The sequence below is a fragment of the Zophobas morio genome, unplaced genomic scaffold, assembly GCF_036711695.1.
Source record: "Zophobas morio isolate AGI-343-1 ecotype UQ-CSIRO unplaced genomic scaffold, CSIRO_AGI_Zmor_V1 ptg000074l, whole genome shotgun sequence".
NCBI lineage: Eukaryota > Metazoa > Arthropoda > Insecta > Coleoptera > Tenebrionidae > Zophobas > Zophobas morio.
The window spans coordinates 675815-695611 of NW_026972179.1; the positions used below are offsets into that span (position 1 = coordinate 675815).

At 30.9% G+C, this 19797-nt stretch overlaps 1 protein-coding gene across 1 annotated transcript; it reads right to left on the minus strand.

Moving 5' to 3' along the window:
- Window positions 1-14278: 14278 nt before the first annotated feature.
- Window positions 14279-15872, minus strand: LOC135143723 (sorbitol dehydrogenase-like). The gene is made up of 8 exons (XM_064075635.1): window positions 15816-15872; window positions 15727-15760; window positions 15561-15665; window positions 15452-15511; window positions 15242-15401; window positions 14780-15143; window positions 14596-14717; window positions 14279-14449 (listed from the first exon to the last, which is right to left on the minus strand). The coding sequence occupies exons 1-8, from the start codon at window positions 15870-15872 to the stop codon at window positions 14281-14283; spliced, it is 1071 nt and encodes a 356-aa protein (XP_063931705.1). The 3' UTR covers window positions 14279-14280.
- Window positions 15873-19797: the final 3925 nt, after the last annotated feature.

The window sequence follows — 19797 nt, forward strand, 5'->3', positions numbered from 1 at the left end:
AGTGTGGAAAACTCCAAGGGAGAGAAGGAGAGAGGCGCCTAAGAGTTGACCGCCCACAGCGTCGCGGCGCCACGACTTGTTGGATTCCGACACACTTCTCATGTCGCACCGGATTATTACTGTTTGTCGAAGCTGCATTTATTGGAGCGCCGAGATGCTCTTTCGTTGAGACTGAAATTGCTAGCTTCGAATGGACGGGGGCTTGATTAGGCAGTCAAAAGTGAATGGGGGAAGTAGGTCAGGTTTTATTAATTTGCGACTCATTCAAAGAAGTGTTTGTTGGAATTTTCAAGGAGATAACTTGGAATTTTTGAGCTAGTTTAAAAGTTTGAATTTGTTTCTCAAGTTTGAACAATGAAAAATTTTCAAGCAAAACATAGATAACTTGTTTTCACACAAGTATTGATGGTTGCATACATTTATAACGACCATAAATTAAAAATTGTTTACTTCGTAATGGCATTCAACATTTAGTAAATGAGATACTATTTTTACTTAAAAATGTGTCGCGACATGTGATAATGTCTGTTTACAAACAATTGTCACACCACACTACCACTAGAAATTTAAATAAGTGTTGAAATATTCAAAATTTTTTCAAGAAAACTGTGAGAATTCATACACAAATGGGGGTCGCCTTGTTTATTAAGTAGTAGGAATTCTACTAATCGAGTTCGCAATGAAAAATTAGCGGAAACAGTAAATGTTACAGTAAAGGTAACGACAAATTTATTTGTCACGTTTGCGAATGACCATGTAATTGTTTGTTTGTTTTTCACGTTTAAACTTGAAATAAATGTCTGCAAAAAGTCAAAAAATAGTTTTAACTAACCCGACACAGCGATAATTATCGGCTGAAATACGACCAACCCAAGGCAATTTATTTTTGTGTAAGTATTAATGGTTGCATATCTTTATTGAAAACCCGATAAAACGAAGGAATATTTTTTATATGACATGTATGATTTATTTTGTGCTAAGGTCAACACCTTTAACATTTGATATACTTTCATTTAAAAATATCTCGACGCGTTGAGTAACGGAATAATATACAATCTGTCCACAAATAGGCTCATACCGGAAAATACTGGAAATGTGTCAGATAATTTGATTATAATTTTTTCAATTATTTTCCACCAATGACTACTCTCATATTTTCTGCACGTTTCATGACGTTTCCGTCTCTCTATGGTTTGTTGACTGTTCTCAAATTTTATGTGTGTTAGAAATATTTATGTTAATTAAATGTTATAGAATCAGATCTTCCTGTACTAGTAGTTTATGAATCCGTTTTTGCCCTAGACATCCACATTTTTGGGAAAAATACATTGATGACTCAGAAATATATTTCACATGGTAATTTCTTGTCGAAAATAATGATTTTTCAAAAAAGGTTCTACGATCGACTGACGACGAATAAAAAAATCGCCACAATTGAGACAGGGTGGGTGGGCGGGGCTCAAATTTTGACTTTTTACGGTAATATATGTAGTCTTCTTTTTATAGCGAGAAACTTCAAACTTTGGCTTTCTTTTTTATTTGATATATAGTTTTCCATGAACTACATGATTATTTAGGAATATGTTCCAATGGTAATTTCTTTTAGAAAATAATGATTTTGCAATTAGGCTCCACCCCCAGACTGAGGACGAATAAAAAAATCGTCACAATTGAGACAGGGTGGGTGGGCGGGGCTTACGTTGCCTTCTTTCGGTTATACGCGGAGTTTGGGAACTTATCTATCTAATAAAAACCGATACAGACCGATGATAGACACACTTGACAAAAAAAAGCAATTAAATAAAGACAAAAAAAAGCGGCAAAAAAAGTCAAAAAAAAAACAACAAAGTAGCAGTAGAAAAAGGAGGAGCCTGAAAGCAAAGGAGCTACGAAAAAGATACCAAAAACAAAAAAGTAGTAGAAAAATGGCTATAAAAGAAAGAAAGACAAAAAGTAGAATGACTACTCTCATGTTTTCTCGACGTTTCATGACATCTAGAATATGAAAAAGTTAAATTTTATATATAGAATCAGATCCTTCTACACTTGTAGTTTATGAATCCGTTTTTACCCTAGACATCCACATTTTTGGGGAAAAAAATAAAATGATGAGGTTATCTCAAAATTTTTGCAATACATTTTATTAAAAATATGCAAAATATGAATTATGGTTCATCAATGCGTTGATATTTTTTAGACTTATTTACACAGGGTGATCCATAAAAATAATCTGCACCAATCTATTTTATTGATAATATAAAGAAGAGGTCACACCATTTGCCCGAAAACTGTCTAACTTTAGACCATCTTTTTTTAATAAAACCTAAACGTGCTCGCTGCGCTCGCCTTCTAAACGTTCTTTTTTTAGAGTTTAACGTCAGAAGTATTCAAGAAAGAGTTCTACTTTGATAGTAAATCTATAGATCTTCAAAAACACACCCTTAGAATGCGAGCGCAGCGAGCACGTTCAGGTTGCCAGAATGTCCCCAACTTCGAAATATTTTTTTGTAAATAATTTAGTTTCTCCGGAACAACAGTGAATTAATTTTAATAAAACATGCACATGCTCGCTGCGCTCGTCTTTTTCTCGCAGCGCTCACCCCATTTTCTCGAAAACTGTATAACTTCAGACCAATTTTTTTGATAAAACCTGAACATGCTCGCTTCGCTCGCCTTTTAAACGTTCTTTTTTAAAGTTTAATATAAGAAGTATTTAAAAAACGGTTCATGCTCGCTGCGCTCGCCATATAGGCGATATTTTTTTGCAATTTAGTCTCATTGCGTGCATATTTTTCAGACTCATTTATACAGGGTGACTAAAAATTAATAATGAGCGCTCACCCCATTTTCCAGAAAACTGTATAACTTTAGACTAATTTTTTTAACAAAACCTGAACATGCTCGCTACGCTCGCCTTCTAAACGTTCTTCTTTTAAAGTTTAATGTCAAAATTTGTCAAAAACGGGTTCAACTGTAATAGAAAATTTCTAGAACTTAAAAAAACACATGCATAAAATGCGAACGCAGCGAGTACATTCATGTTGCCAGAATGTCCCCAACTTAGAAATATTTTTTTTTGTAAATAATTTAGTTTCTCCGGAAAAACAGTAATTTATTTTTAATGAAACATTTTTTGGAATTTAGTGTCATGGTTTATCAATGCGTTCATATTTTTTTAGACTTATTTATACAGGGTGTCTAAAAGAAATAATGATTGAGCCAATCTATTTTATTGATAAAATAAAGAAGAGCTTTTTTACAGCTTAAATTCTGACTTATTATTTAAAATTAATTTTTTTTTTTTTTAAATATACGTAATCTTTTCATATCAAAAACCTCAAAACATGTTCAATCGTCAATTTTTGTAGAGAAATGAGAATTCTGCAAATATGGTTCGTTCCCCGACTCAAATAAAAAAAATCACCATAGAAATGGTGGCGGGAGGGTGGAGCTTATATTTTGCTTTTTTTCTTAGTTTACGTAGTTTTCTTTTCCAAAGAAACAAAAACATGTTTAGAACGTTAAATTTTTATACAGAAATATGGATTCTGCAATTAAGCTTCGCCCCTCGATGTGATTGCGAATGAGAGATTCATCACAAATAAAATCGGGGTGGGTGGGTGGGGCTTAATCTTCGTTCTTTTTTATTCAAATATATGTAGTTTTCTTTTATCAGTCTTTTGGCACAAAAGATATAATAATAAAAAAATAATTAAACATTTTTTTTGTAAATAATAATTTAACTTTTCGGGAACAGCAGTGAATTATTTTTAATTAAACAGACATATGCTCGCTGCGCTCGCCTTATAAGCATTCTTTTTTGCAATTTAGTCTCAGGGAATTGATTAAAAAAGAATCTCAGCAAAGCTGTCTAGATTTTGTTGTGTAATAATAAATTCTGACTTATTATTTAAAATTAAGATTATTTTTTTAGTAGATGTAGTCTTTCCACAACAAAAAACAGTAATTTTTTGTAATGAAATAAGGATTTTTCAATTAAGCTCCGCCCCCCGACTCACGATAAATGAAAAAATCGACATAGAAATGGGAGCGGGTGGGCGGAGCTTATATTTTGCTTTCGTTCTTGATTTACGTAGTCTTCTTTTCCCAAGAAACAGAAAACATGTTTAAAACGGGAAATTTTTATACATAAATATAGATTGTGCAATTAAGCTCCGCCCCTCGATGTGATTGTGAATGAAAAATTCATCCCAAATAAAATCGGGGTGGGTGGGTGGGGCTTAATCTTTTTTTTTCTTCTAATATATGTAGTTTTCTTTTATCAACCTTTTGACACAAGAGATATGATATAAAAAATTAACTTACACAACTTAAAAAGATATTTTTTTGTAAATAATAATAATTTAATATTTCCGGAACAACAGTGGACTATTTTTAATTAAATAGGCATATGCTCGCTGTGCTCGCCTTATAAGCGTCTTTTTTGCAATTTATTCTAATGGAAGCAATTAAGAAGGAATCTCAGCCAAACGATGTAGGTTTTGTTGTAATAATAAATCTCTGATTATTAAAATGCGAGCGCAGCGAGCACGTTCAGGTTGCTGGGGTGTCTCCAACTTTACTATTCGCAAATATTTTCAAAAATTTTTTTGACACTAAAAGAATTCTCTGCATAACAAAATTTTTCTTGATAATTTAGCTTCTCAGAGAGATCAATGAGTATTTTTTTAATTTACACCAGAACATATTTTTAATTCCTCGATTTTACAATTTTCAATATTTAGATTTTACAATAATTTTCATGTTTTCGACCGCAATTTTTCCATCTTTAAGTTTCTCTATTTTTAATCTTTCGATTTTTGAATTTTCCGTTTCTTCAATTTCACAAGTTTTTAGATTTCTCGAAGCCTTCATTTTATACTTTTGCGTTTTTTCATTTTGAGTTTTCAATTTTACAATTTTTCTATTTTATAACTTTTCCATTTTGTTTATTCGGAAAGTAGAAAATTCGAAAAATTGAAAAATCGGAAAATTAAAAAATTGGAAAAAATTGAAGAAACAAAAAATTGCAAAATCGATAAAACGGAAAATCGAATGGAATTTGTTTTTACGATTTTTTAACTTCGATTTTTTAAACTTTTTAATCTGTATTTCAATTTTTCGATTTTTGGAATTTTCTGTTTCTCATATCTAGGTTTATCGATTTTTTTGAGTTTTTCGATTTTTCCGTTTATCTTTTTTATTTCAATTTTGAATTTTCGGATTTGGGCCTATTTCGATTTCTCGATCTTTTGAAGTCTCAAGTTTTCGATTTCGATTTCTTGGTTTTTGATTTTCAAAATTTTCGATTTTTCTGGTATATATTTTAAATTTTCGATTTTTTAAATTTTTCATTTTTCCCTTTTATAATCCTTATGTTTCGATTTCCCGATTTTAATTTTTTAATGTGTTTCAATTTTTCCATTTTTGGAATTTTCGATTTCTCACATCTCAATTTTCCAATTTTAAAAATTTTTCGATTTCTCGATTTTTAAGTTTTCGCTACCTCAATTTTAAACATCGCAATTTTGGTAATTTTTCAATTTCTATATTTTTCAGATTTTCGATATTTTCATTTTCCCGATTTTGTAATTTTCATTTTCTTGATTTTATATCGCAATTTTTCATTTTTCCATTATCTTTATTTTTTCAATGTTTCTTTGGATTTTGTAATTTATTGCTTATTCAATTTTTTACATTTTCAATCTTTGATTTTTTAAGTTCTTGATTTCCAATTTTTTTATATTTCGAAGCTTTCATTTTGTACTTTTTCAGTTTTACAATTTTTCTATTTTATAATTTTTCGATTTTGTTTATTCGAAAAGTTAAAAACTTGAAAAAATAAAAAATTGAAACAATGAAAAACTAAAAACCGAGAAACTTAAAAATCTAAAAAAAAATTAATGAATCGAAGAATGGGAAAGAAGAAAAACCATTCGAATTGAAAAATTGGAAAATCCAAAAATTGTAAAATCGAAAAATTATAGAATCTTGAAAATTGTAAAGTCCAAAAACTGTGACATTCAAACACCAAAAAATTGAAAAATTCCAAAAACGAAAAACTGAAAAAGTGAAGAACTTTAAAAATTATAATTATTAAGAGTGTTACTCGTACATAATTAAAATGAAAACTAGAAAAACTGCAAATGAAAAATTAAAAAAACGGAAAATTGAAAGCAGAAAATTGAAAAAAAAAAAAGAAAATTAAAAACCCACAGGAAAAATTGCAAATCGAAAAATTGACGAAATTAAAAACTGTAAACTCGTGAAATTTGCAAACTCTAAAATTTAAAATTTGAAACATCTAAAAGTTGGAAAATCAAAAACTAAAAAATCGAGAAATCGAAAATTTTCAAAAATCGAAATATTGAAAAATTGAAATTTTGGAAAATCGAAAAACCGAGGAATTCAAACTGAAAAAAGATCGAGAATTCAAGATGTCGAAAAATCTAAATATCTAAAATTTAAAAAATAGAAAAATTACAATAACGAAAAATTTAACATTTAAAAAAAAACACAAAATCAAAAAGTCGAAAAATCGAGAAATTGAGAAATGTAAAAGTGAAAATTTAGAAAAACCGAAAATTGAAAAGCATAAAAAAAATTAAAATCGGGTATTCGGAACGTAAAAAAAATAAAATCGAAAAATTGAAAAATTTTAAATTTAAAAATTCGAAACTTGAAAAACCGAAAAACTGAAGAAATGAAAAACCAAAAAATCGACAAATTGAAAAATCTCAAAACCGAAAAGTCGAAAAATTGAAAAACCCAAAAATGGATTTCCGGTAAGTCGAAAAATCAAAATTTAAAAAGTTGAAAAATGAAAATATCAAAAAACTGAAAAATATAGACATTCTCAAAATTGAAATGTTGAAAAATTGAAAAATCGAAAACTTGAAATATCCAGAATCGAAAAAAAGAACGAGAAGTAAAAACATTTTAAAATCGAAAAAACGAAAAATCGAGATGTAAGAAATCGAAAATTCCAAAATCGAAAAATTGGAATACACGTTAAAAAGGTTAAAATCGGGAGATCGAAGCTTAACAAAACATAAAATCGAAAAATGGAGAATTTTAAACATCTAAAAACTTGAAGAAATAAAAAATTGAAAAATAGAAAAGCCGAGAAATCGAAATTAAAAAATTGAGACATCAAAAGATCCGAGAAATGGAGAAATCGAAATAGCCCGAAATCGAAAAACCGGAAAATTTAAAACTGAAATACATATTTAAACTTAAAAAAAAAACGATAAATCAAAATATTTAAAATTCGAAAAATCAGAAATTTTAAAAATCGAAAGATCGAGAAATCGATATATCAAAAAAGTGAAAAATTTTAAATTAAAAAATTGGAGATATTGAAAAATCCCAAAATTGGAACAACGAAAACTTGAGAAATCGAAAAACTGAAAAATCGATAAATTGGAAAGAGGAAAAATCGAAAAATTAAAGAATTGATTAATAGAGAAATTGAGAAATGTAAAAATGATTTTTTTTTTAATTGCAAAAATTGTAAAACTGAAATATCGAAAAATTAAGTAAACTAAAAATCGAGAAATCAAGAAATCGAAAAATTGTAATTCAATTTGTTTTATTTTTCCACAAAATTTCGATGTCGAAGATAAAAATTCAACACGGATTCATAGACCACAGGTACATTGTTACTTTTTTTTTTAATTTATATAACATTTATTTGACAAAATTGTAGAACTGAAGAAACGAAAAATAGAAACATTGAAAAAGTAGAAATCGAGAAAAAATTAATGAATCAAAGAACGAATTAAATCGAAAAATGTTCGTAAAGTCCAAAAACTAACATTCAAAGATCGAAAAATTAAAAAATTCCAAAAACGAAAAATTGAAAAAATGAACAACTCTAATAAAAATCATAATTATTATTACATATCTAAAATGAAAATTAGAAAACCTGCAAATCAAAAATTGAAGAAACGAAAAATTGAAAACAAAAAAAATTGAAAAATCCAAAAACTGAAAAATTTCAAATTGAGAAAAAGAAAAAATATAAAAACTCGTTCCTCGCACGTTAAAATATTTCTATTATTAATCACCTTTATTAACAAACTTGTTCGTTAAATAGCTGTAATGAAAGTAATTAGATTTATTTTGAGAGCGAAAATTTCAAAATTTTGGGGGACTCAAATTTGGGGAAATGTTGGACCTGACCTGATTTCATCGCAGTTTTAGAACCTGATCAAACCTGACTATACCTGACCTGACCTGACTTAAGGAAAGCTGTTTAAATATGTAATTAATTTTTGTTCTATGTTGCCACATGTATTTTCGCGGCTAAATTCTAAATTAATAAATTTTCAATAAACGTAATTAGCTCTATTTTGAGAAGGATAATTTAAAAGTTTGGACACTCTGAATTGATCTGACTTGACCTGAGTTGACCCTACCTGAGCTAACCACACTGGATTTTCGCGGGTAAATTCGAATTGACAAATCTTCAATAAACGTAATTAGCCTTATTTTGAGAACGATATTTCAAAATTTTGGGCACTTTGGATTGGAGTGACCTGACCTGACGCCAGCTATTTAAATAATTTTACTTTTGTTTGCCACGTTGCCACATGTATTTTGGGGGGTAAATTAAAAATTGACGAATTTTCAGGAAACTAATTTAAAATTTTGGACACTAGATTGATCTGACCTGACCTGATCTGACCTGACCTGACCTGACCTGACTTGATCTGACGAAATTTTAAATTTTTGGTCACTCTAGATTAGAGAGAACTCGAAAAAATATGGGATAACTCTGGAAGTTTTGCATTGTTCTGGAGATATTTCAACCCCTAAAAGAGAAATTGTTGCGATAATCCGAACGCTGAAACAATCTTAATAAAAAACCGCCTCCAGTTGGTGTTCTATTATATTAGACCCAATATTTTCGCCGACATAATAAAGCACGTTTCATCGAAGTCGCGAATTCATAAAGCTAATAATGTCATTTTGTGTACCTCATCCAATAATCACGTCCTAAACGGGTCGACTTTTGCGTAGGAGTCCACGCGTCTCAGCTTAAATTTTAATAACAACTCGTCTAATTTCATTATTCGAAAATCAAAGCAACGAAATGAACCTTAATCTTATTTTCACTTTTCCTTTTGTTTCCATTTGCGCGCCAGCTTTTGCAGCTCTTTCTTCGTCCTGAGAAGTAAACTAAAGAGGGGAATACGATCACCCTTCCGCAACCCTGACGTTTATTTGTTTTCTTACTACGACGTGACGCTCTACTTTGGATATTAGCTTTAATTACTCAAAACAACTTTCGATGTAGGGCGAGGACTTTGATAGTTTTACGAGGTCGGTTCATTCTATTACCTTTCGCGAAAAGTCGTCAAGTGGCGAACTATCGCGCTTCGAAACAGATAAAACACATAAAATGGAGTTGTTTTTATAATCCATTTAGACGACTCGGAAGAGGCGGAAGTAGTTTACAGTGTTTGCTCGATAGTGGCTCATAATTCAACCGAGGATATTTTTTGGTCTTTCTATTTTTCGACTGCTCGAAATCACTGACGGATTGAGAAAAAAGCGCCGGATTTAATGGGAAACCTCGCCTTGACTCACACCTGCAGTCTTTTACACTGTTAAAAATATAATCTGCTCGGTCGCCGGTTTAAAGGCGTATCTTCGCGCAGCCTTTATTTTCGTGCTCGGATTTGCAAAGCTCCGGTTGTGCGAAAGTGGTTTCGGGCAACGCCAGATGGTGTATAAAGCTGAACTCAAGTCCGGGATTCCGGATAGGGTGCGGGAGTTGAACCCGGAGCGATACATCACCTCTCCCCCACCTACATTCACTCTGCACTCACGGAAAATTGAGTTCGCCGTATTTATTACCGCAGCTATCTACTTTATATTATACGAAGATGTTACTGCCGACGTTTCTTGCTTATTTGCCTACGCAATGATAAATATTTCGGCATTCCGAAATTGAAATACCGCTCGCAAAAAGATTTCTTGTGACCAATCGGAACCGAGTTTTCCACAAACGTTGGTTGTAATTTTTATTTTCGTTACACGATGGTGAGTAAATTAGGAGCGAGTCAGATATCTTGTGGTTTGTTGTGAACCGCAGTGTAAAGTTGGTTGCCTACGTAGCACCCACGTTTCGCCTACAATCAACTCGTCTGTGGACTTGCCGCCGCCACAGCGCCGCCCCCGCCCCCGCCGATTAATCAACACGTAAAAGTGTTTAATTTGCCCCAGTCCAACTTATTTAATAAAAGCACGCCCACGACTAATTCGCTCCAGGATTCGATATGTGGGTTCCGCGTTTTGTTCCTCACGTAGTGTGGAGGTCGTGAGGTCCAAAAAGTGCCGGGACGGTTTCGGCACGTTTTGCGCGTACATTTCTGTAGTCCTGTTACCGTTGGCGCCGCCTCGATGCCGTCCCTGGGGAGCACGAGAGGTTAGCATGAGAAGAGTCTGCGTCATGGCAACTCGGAAATATCCTGTGAGGATAAGACCCTTCCACACGAAGAATATTGCTAGTAGCAGCCGGGGGAAGATAATGGAATTGGATAGGGAGTGAACTTTATTTTGTGGTGTCTTAAATAGAAACGGAGGTGTTTTTCCGAAGGATATTGGAACAATTATCGGGGACGAGGCCGGGAGGGCCGGCGGGGATGGTCTAAAATGAGAAAATAACGGGAGGCGCTGGGAAAAAAGTGTAATTAAGGGGAAAAGCCGGGGTTTTGGGTTTGTTGATTTATGATTTTTAAAAGGATGTATATGTGGAAGGTAACGCGACTGTGCTGGCTGTGATGTACTTTTTTGGGTTAATAAAAATTGGTCTGCGTTTGTTATAGGGAGAGCTTCCCACGCCCCTGAAGCACAATCAATCAAGTCACTCTGTTAGTTAATTATAAAACTTATACGATGTACGGGTTATTAAAAAATAAAGATGCAGTAATAACGTTTATCTGTGCTATAAATGCAGAATTATTTTTACAGTCAATTAAACAGAGATTCTGTATAAAAAAATGAAGCTAGGATTAACAAAATAATGAATAAATTTTGCTTAAGGATTTACCATGATTATGATAACCTTAAAATATTTACAAGATTTCAGAACAATCGGTATGCAGTTTCAAATTTATACTGCAAAATAGTTATTCAGTTTTGAATTTTTTACAAAAATTTTGGATGTCTAGGGTGAAAATTCGACATGGATTCACACACCACAAGTGCAGGAGTATTTTGTTTTAACAAATTGAAAAAAAAAACTGTTTATTATAATTTTGGAAATGACGTCATCTCATTGGTGGTGGGGATAATTATCCAAATTTTAGTTAGTATTTAACCATCTACATGGCATTCCTAATGTACAAACAAAATATGACAACAATCGGCCCAGTAGTTTCGGAGATTACTTGTCTAATACAAATGGATACAGACGGACAGACAGACAGACGGAACCGGGAGACCACTTTTTTCGTACTCTCAGTAATGGACTCGATTACTATACTTCCTTAGCCTACGCTCGGGAAGTAAAAAGACAGTTGGAACCACCGAAAAGGTTTCACATTAAAAAGAAAGATATTTGGTGCCTCTGAGAAGAGGTAACATCATCAATAAAAAATTTGTCATGCATATACATAAACATAAATAATACACAATGCAAGAGTGTGTTTAGTTTTAATTTCGGTCTGGTGGCAGCAACAACGGAGCATTCGCAAAAGGCTCGAAAACCGCGTAAAATAAAACTCAAATAAGTACGAATTGAGTTTTAATTTATCGGAGTCTGTAATTCGTATTTTGACAAATCTTTAAATTCTTGGGAAATTTTGGAAAACGAATTAAGTAAACCAGTCGAAGCGGATATTATTTACACGGTTTAAATATGATAAGTATTAATATGTCATCATTAAACCGAAAACCGTTTTCCTACAAACATTAAATTATTAAAAACAATTCAATTTGTTTAAACAATGTTAAATTAATCCCGAAAATGTGTAATTTTCCGGCCAAAATATGAAAAATAATTTCTGCAATCTCATCGTGACGTACGTTGACGACACTGTCACGTGAGCTACCTGAGCAAAGGTCGCTATTTCGGTCCTTTGTGTTCAGTTTTAATTTCGATTTGATGGCGACAACTTCGGCGTGTCGTTTTGGCGTAAAAATAACGAGTTTTCGCGAATTTTAAAGTTACTGCTAATAAATATTATTGAAAATGTGCTGTATTAGTGTTCTGAACACGACAAAATGTGGATATTTTAAGTACAATTTGACTTTTAATTTATTGGAATCCGGGATTCGTATTTTGACAAATCTCTAAGTTTTTGGGAAATTTTGGAAGACGATTTAAGTTAACTAATTTAAGCGGACAGCTTTTCCGAGGAATTAATAATTTTTAAATGTAATTAACATTATTAAATGTTTAAAAATGATAAGTATTAATATGTCATAATTAAACCGAAAACCGTTTTCCTACATACATGACGTTATTAAAAACAGTTCAATTTGTTTAATCATTGTTAAATTAACCTGGAAAATGTACAATTTCCCTGCCAAAATATGAAAAATAATTTCTGCAATTTTATCGTGTCGTACGATGAGCAAAGGTCGCATTTTTCGGTCTTTTGTGTTCAGTTTTGATTTCAGTCTGGTGGCAGCAACAACAGAGCATTCGGAGCTCCGGTGCCGCTTGAAAGTAGTACATGTTCGCGAATTTTTGAATTATTGTTAATAAATACGAGTGAGAATGTTTTGCGTTAGTGCTGTGAACACGAAGGAAAGTGGATATTTTTTCAAAAAAATTCGAAAACGGGGTAAATACGATTTGCGTTTTAATTTATCAGAGTCTGTAATTCGTATTCTGACAAATCTCTAAATTCTTGGGAAATTTTGGAAGACGATTTAAGTTGGCCAGTCAAACGGATAGCTTTTCCGAGGAATAAATAATATTTAAACATAATTAACATTATTTATACCGTTTAAATATGATATGTATTAATAGGTCACAATTAAAGCGAAAACCGTTTTCCTACAAATATAAAATTATTAAAAACAATTCAATTTGTTTAAATAATGTTAAATTAATCCCGAAAATGTGTAATTTTCGGGCAAAATATGAAAAATAATTTCTGCAATCTCATCGTGACGTACGATGACGTCGCCGTCACGTGAGCTACCTGAGCAAAGATCACTATTTCGGTCCTTTGTGTTCAGTTTTAATTTCGATTTGATGGCGACAACTTCGGCGTGTCGTTTTGGCGTAAAAATAACGAGTTTTCGCGAATTTTAAAGTTATTTCTAATAAATATTATTGAAAATGTGCTGTATTAGTGCTCCGAACACGACAAAATGTGGATATTTTAAGTACAATTTGACTTTTAATTTATTGGAATCCGGGATTCGTATTTTGACAAATCTCTAAGTTTTTGGGAAATTTTGGAAGACGATTTAAGTTGGCTAATTTAAGCGGATAGCTTTTCCGAGGTATTAATAATTTTTAAATGTAACTAACACTATTAAATGTTTAAAAATGATAAGTATTAATATGTCATAATTAAACCGAAAACCGTTTTCCTACATACATGACGTTTTTAAAAACAGTTCAATTTGTTTAACCATTGTTAAATTAACCTGGAAAATGTACAATTTCCCTGCTAAAATATGAAAAATAATTTCTGCAATTTTATCGTGACGTACGATGAGCAAAGGTCACATTTTTCGGTCTTTTGTGTTCAGTTTTGATTTCAGTCTGGTGGCAGCAACAACGGAGCATTCGGAGCTCCGTTTCCGCTTAAAAGTAGTACATGTTCGCGAATTTTTAAATTTTTGTTAATAAATATTAGTGAAAATGTTTTGCGTTAGTGCTGTGAACACGAAGGAAAGTGGCTATTTTTCCAAAAAATTTCGAAAACGGGGTAAATACAATTTGAGTTTTAATTTATAAGAGTCTGTAATTCATATTTTGACAAATCTCTAAATTCTTGGGAAATTTTGGAAGACGATTTAAGTTGGCCAATCACAGCGATTAGCTTTTCCGAGAAATAAGTAATATTTAAACATAATTAATATTTATTATTTATACTGTTTAAATATGATAATCATTAATAGGTCATAATTAAACCGACCACCGTTTTCCTACAAACATGAAGTTATTAAAAACAATTCAGTTTGATTAAACATTGGTAAATATTTTTCGTCTCTAGTTTGTAAAAAATTATGTTCGTTAACAACAAAATAAAATAAAGTAAGACAATTAAATTTAAAACTCGGGATAATAAAGTGTATCTTTATTCTTTAATAATAATCATCGGGGTTTGGATGAATCAGAATTTTTATCGGGTTGCCTTCTCCAGTCTTCGCCATGTGGAAAGCTTTCCCCGAATCTTCGATTCTGAAGTGGTACGTTATCAAAGGCTTGAGGTCCACTTTCCCGGTCTTCACCATCTCAATAGCGGCAGGATAACTGAAAACAATACGTTATTAAAAAGTGTTATCAGTTTGATCATAAACGCGAAAACTCAAACAAAAACAGATGATTTTTGGCGAGATGAGTAAGCCGATTAGATAAGTGCATTAACATGTTAATTTATTAATATAAAAAATACCCACTCGTTGTTGTATCGGAAAACTCCTCTGATATCGACTTCGCGTAGAATAGCATTTTCTAGGGGTAACGTCAGCTCAAATTTGCCTAACCCCACTAGAGTGACCACCCCTCCGGTTTTGGTAGCCTAATATATTAATAAAAAAAAAAAATAAAAAAAGTTGTGGCTTATAAAAACTTAATAATTACTTCAAGAGCCACTCGAACGCACTGTTCAACTCCAGTACACTCCAAACTGACGTCAGGCGCTTCTTGCAAAAGCTCTTCAATTTTTGACACAATTTCAACTTCCGTCATATTTTTTTCAATCTTGAGGGTGTAATCTACCCCTAATTCTTTAGCTTTGTCGAGTCGTCCACCCACTAGGTCTGTTATTATGGTTTTAGTAGCCCCCATTGCTTTAGCAGCGAGAAGCGTAACCAACCCGATTGGTCCAGCCCCCAAAATCAACACCACATCTCCAAAACGTACCTTCGCACGTTTGCAAGCGTGAACCCCAACCGCTAAGGGCTCGATCAAGGTGCCTTCCTCAAGGCTAACATTGTCTGGCAACCTGAAAGAAAAACAAACAACTACGTAATACAAGTATTTGCATTCTCATTAGTTGCATAAATCGTCCTTGGTTGAAAAATAATAACTCGTTTTGCATACTTGAAGCAAAAATCTGCATCGTGGACGTAATATCTGCAGAGATTTCCGTCGTAAGGGGGTGAGGCGCAGAAAATCATGTCACTACAAAGGTGGTATTTGCCCTTTTTGCAGAAAGAACAAGTGCGACAACCAACGCCCGGCTCAATTGCGACGCGGTCACCTGTTGATATACAAACAATTACTTGCTTACGGTGAAAATAGCGATTTTACCGGGTTTCAAATTTGTGACGTTTTTGCCAACTTCGAGGACGGTTCCGGAGGCCTCGTGACCTGAAATTGAGTTACTTTAAATTTGGTCTTAAGACAAATTAAAAAATACCTATTATCATGGGTTTCTCAAGCACGTAGGAGCCGATTCTTCCGTTTACCAAGAAGTGGACGTCTGATCCACATATTCCTACAGTTGCTATTTTTAAGAGAACTTCTGGAATTTAAATAAACTTTTAATTAATTAATATGTGTGGGGTTGGTGAAGTGTCGCTTACGATGATCTTGGGGAATTGGTGTTGGTCTTCGTTCCTGAAATGTGTCAAAGTTGTTTATTTGAGGTTTATTTTTTTTTGTTCAAACATACTAGACGTAGATCTTCTATGCCGTATAAAACGGCTGCTAAATTATCTTGAGGAGTCATTTAGATGTCTACAAATACCACAACACTATCTGGTAAATAGAGTGACACGTGTCTTTTATAACTATGCATAATTACATAATATCGACTAGTGATAGTCAGCGTGGAAATGGAAGGAAACGTCTATTAAGATAAGAAAATTATGCATGCGCTTGGTTTTTCATTTAAATTGATTTTCTTTTAATTAGCGAAAAATAATCTACAATTTGACACCAAACCTCCAACGGTTGAACCCATTTTAACCATTTTTTTGGATTTTGAAAATTTTAAACTCACTTTTCACGTTTATTTGAATAGATATCGTGAATGCGATTTCTGAGTCGCAATTAGGTAAAGATCATCTATAACTTGGCACCAATTTTCGGTGTATTGAACTCATTTGAACAATTTTTTTGAAAAAATTTTGAAAATTACAAATTCGGTGTTCACGTTTATTTAAAGCAGATATCGTAACACGACTTCGTATTCGTAATTATCGAAAAATTATCGACAATTTGACACCAATCTTCAGTGGATTGAATTCATTTTAACCAATTTTTTGGAAACAGTTTTTCAAGTTTATTTAGATCGATATCTGACCGGCGATTTAGAATTCGTATTTTGTGGAAGATTGTCTACAATTTCTCACAAATTCTTAGTCGATTGAAGCCAACCATTTTCTTTTTGGAAAATTTTTTAAAATTGTGTACTCATTTTTCACGTTTATTTCAGCAGATGTCGGGATTTTTATAAATTAAAATTATTTATTAATAAAATATTAATAAAATAGAACTGAACCCATTTGAACCTTTTTTTTTATTTTGAAAGGAGAAAACTCACTTTTCACGTTTATTTGATTAGATGTCGTGACTATTTTCGATTTTTTAAATTTGGATTTCTCAATTTTTCGAAGTCTCAGTCTTGGAATTTTTCAATTTTTCTGTTTGCTCAGTTATCAAGTTATCAGTTTGGATCTTTTAGTTTGGAAATTTTTCCATATTTCGATTCTTTCATTTTTCGATTTCTCAATTTTTCAGGTTTTTATTTTTTCAATTTTTCGAAATTTTAGATTTTCGATTTTTCGGTTTCTCAATTTTTCGAAGTTTAAGTGTTGGAATCTTTCATTTTTTTTTTCTGTTTTTCAATTTTTTGAATTTTTTTTTGGTTTAGCGACTTACTAATTTTTCGATCTTTCAGTTTTGTAATTTTTCAGTACTTATTTAGATGTTTCAATTTTTCAATTTCTCGATTTTTGACTTTTTCCAATTTTTAAATTTTCAGCTCTACAGTTTTTCAATTTTTCGATTTTCCGAATTTTCAGTTTTGGATTTTCTCTTTTTGTTTTTTTTTAATTTCAGATTTTTTGATAATTCAATTTTTTGGTTTTTGACGTTTCCATTTGTTTATTTTTCACTTTTTGGATATTTAAATTTAAAATTTTTAAATTTTTTCCGATTTTTCAATTTATCCAGTTATGAATTGTTTGGTTTGGAAATTTTTACATATTTCGATTCTTTAATTTTTCGATTTCTCGATTTTTCAAGTTTTTATTTTCTCAATTTTTCGATATTTCAGATTTTTGATTTTTCAGTTTCTCAATTTTTCGAAATTTAAGTTTCGGTGTCTCAATATTTTTTTTGTTTTTAAATTTCTCGATTTTTCGACTTATAGCGTCTTATCAATTTTCCGAATTTCAGTTTTGGAATTTTTCAACATTTCGATTGTTCAGTTGTTCGATTTCTCATTTTTTGACTTTTTCCAATTTTTTAATTTTAGCTTTTTCAATTTTCCAATTTTTTGATGTGTCGATTTCTCGATTTTTCGAATTTTCAATTTTTCAGGTTTTTATTTTCTCAATTTTTCGATATTTTAGATTTTAGATTTTTTAGTTTCTCAATTTTTCGAACTTTAAATTTCGGGATCTTTCAGTATTTTCTCTGTTTTTCAATTTTTCGACTTTTCGATAGTTCAGTTTTGTAATTTTTCAATATTTCGATTTTTCAATTTTTCAATTTCTCGATTTTTGACTTTTTCCAATTTTTAAATTTTAGCTTTTTCAATTTCTTGGTGATTCGATTTCTCGATTTTTCAAATTTTCAGCTCTACAACTTTTGATTTTCCGTTTTCGATTTTTTATTTTTAGGTTTTTAATGTTTCTAATTTCAGATTTTTTGATGATACAATTTTTTGGTTTTTGTATATTTCCATTTGTGGATTTTTCAATTTTTCAATATTTTAAATTTTAAATTTTTTTGGTATTTCGACTTCCAGATTTTTTCAATTTTTCGGTTTTTGAGGTTTTTGTTCGATTTTTCAGTTTCTCAATTCTTTAATTTCTCGATTTTTTCTTTTTTAGGTTTTTCCATTTTTTTTTAAACTTAGATTTTTTTGATTTTTCAATTTTTTGATATTTCCATTTCTTGATTTTTTGATACTTTAATTTTCCGATTTTTTAAATTTTAAATTTTTAAATTTTTTGATGTTTCGATTTTTCGACTTCACAGTTTTAGATTTTTCCGTTTTGCAATTTTTCGATGTTTAAATTTTTCGATTTTGCAATTTTTCAATGCTTCGATTTTACAATTTTTCGATGTTTCGTTTTAACCATTTTAATAATTTTTTTGGAAAAATTTGAAAATTGTCAACTCGTTTTTTACGTTTATTTGAATATTTAGATGTAGTGACTGCGATTTCGGGTTTGTAATTGTTGGAAAATTATCTTCAATTTGATTCGATTTCTCGATTTTTCAAATTTTCAGCTCTACAACTTTTGATTTTCCGTTTTCGATTTTTTATTTTTAGGTTTTTAATGTTTCTAATTTCAGATTTTTTGATGATACAATTTTTTGGTTTTTGTATATTTCCATTTGTGGATTTTTCAATTTTTCAATATTTTAAATTTTAAATTTTTCAATTTTTTATGTTATAGTTTTTCTATCATTCAAATTCTCAATTTTTCGAAGTTTAAGTTTCTCAATTTTTCATTTTTTTTTGTTTTCCACTTTTTCGATTTTTCGATTTAGGGACATTTTTCGATATTTCAGTTTTGGAATTTTTCAATATAACGCTTTTTCAATTTTTCGATCGGAAAATCGGAGGATATCTCGATTTTTGACTTTTTCCAATTTTTATATTTTCGATTTTTCAATTTTTCAATTTTTTGGTGTTTCGATTTCTCGATTTTTCAAATTTTCAACTCTAGAAGTTTTCGATTTTTCGACTTTCCGATTTTTTACTTTTTAGGTTTTTCATTTTTTTTTTTAATTACATATTTTTTCTTTATTCAATTTTTCGATTTGTGATTTTTCAATTTCTTGAGGTTTCGGTTTTTCGATCATTCGATTTTACGATTTTGCCCGTTTTTCAATTTTTCGATATCAAAAATTTTTTATTTTTCGATTTTTCAGTTCTTCAATTTCCCAATTTTTCAAAGTTTAAGTTTTAGAATTTTCCATTTTTTGTCTGTTTTTCAATTTCTTGATTTTTAGAATTAGCATGTTGTCAGTTGTTCGATCTTTCAATTTTGGAATTTTTCAATGTTTCCGATCTTCAATTTTTCTATTTTTTGGTTTCTCCATTTTTGACTTTTTCGAATTTTTTAATTTTAGATTTTTAGTTTTTCAATATTTCAATTTTGTGACATTTCCATTTCTCGCTTTTAATTTTTCTATTCTACAATTTTTCCATTTTTGGACTTTCTGAATTTTCAGTTTCTCGATTTTTTACTTTTTAGTTGTTTGATTTTTTTTTTAATTTTAGATTTTTGATTTTTCAATTTTTCCGTCTTTTAACATTTCCATTTCTTGAGTTTTCAATTTTTCGACATTTTAATGTTTCGATATTTTAAATTTTAAATTTTTAAATTTTTTGGTGTTTCGATTTCTTAATTTTTCAAATTTTCAACTCTACAAGTTTTCGATTTTTCGACTTTCCAATTTTTTACTTTTTA

Bases quoted from the DNA above. Each gene is read 5' to 3' on its own strand.
- LOC135143723 (XM_064075635.1), bottom strand. From the start codon at position 15,872: ATGACTCCTCAAGATAATTTAGCAGCCGTTTTATACGGCATAGAAGAT. The intron at 15,512-15,560 runs GTATTTTTTAAT...ACTCAATTTCAG, and splicing joins TGAGAAACCCATGATAATAG to GTCACGAGGCCTCCGGAACC. The intron at 14,450-14,595 runs GTGGGTATTTTT...TATTGTTTTCAG, and splicing joins GTTTTCCGATACAACAACGA to TTATCCTGCCGCTATTGAGA.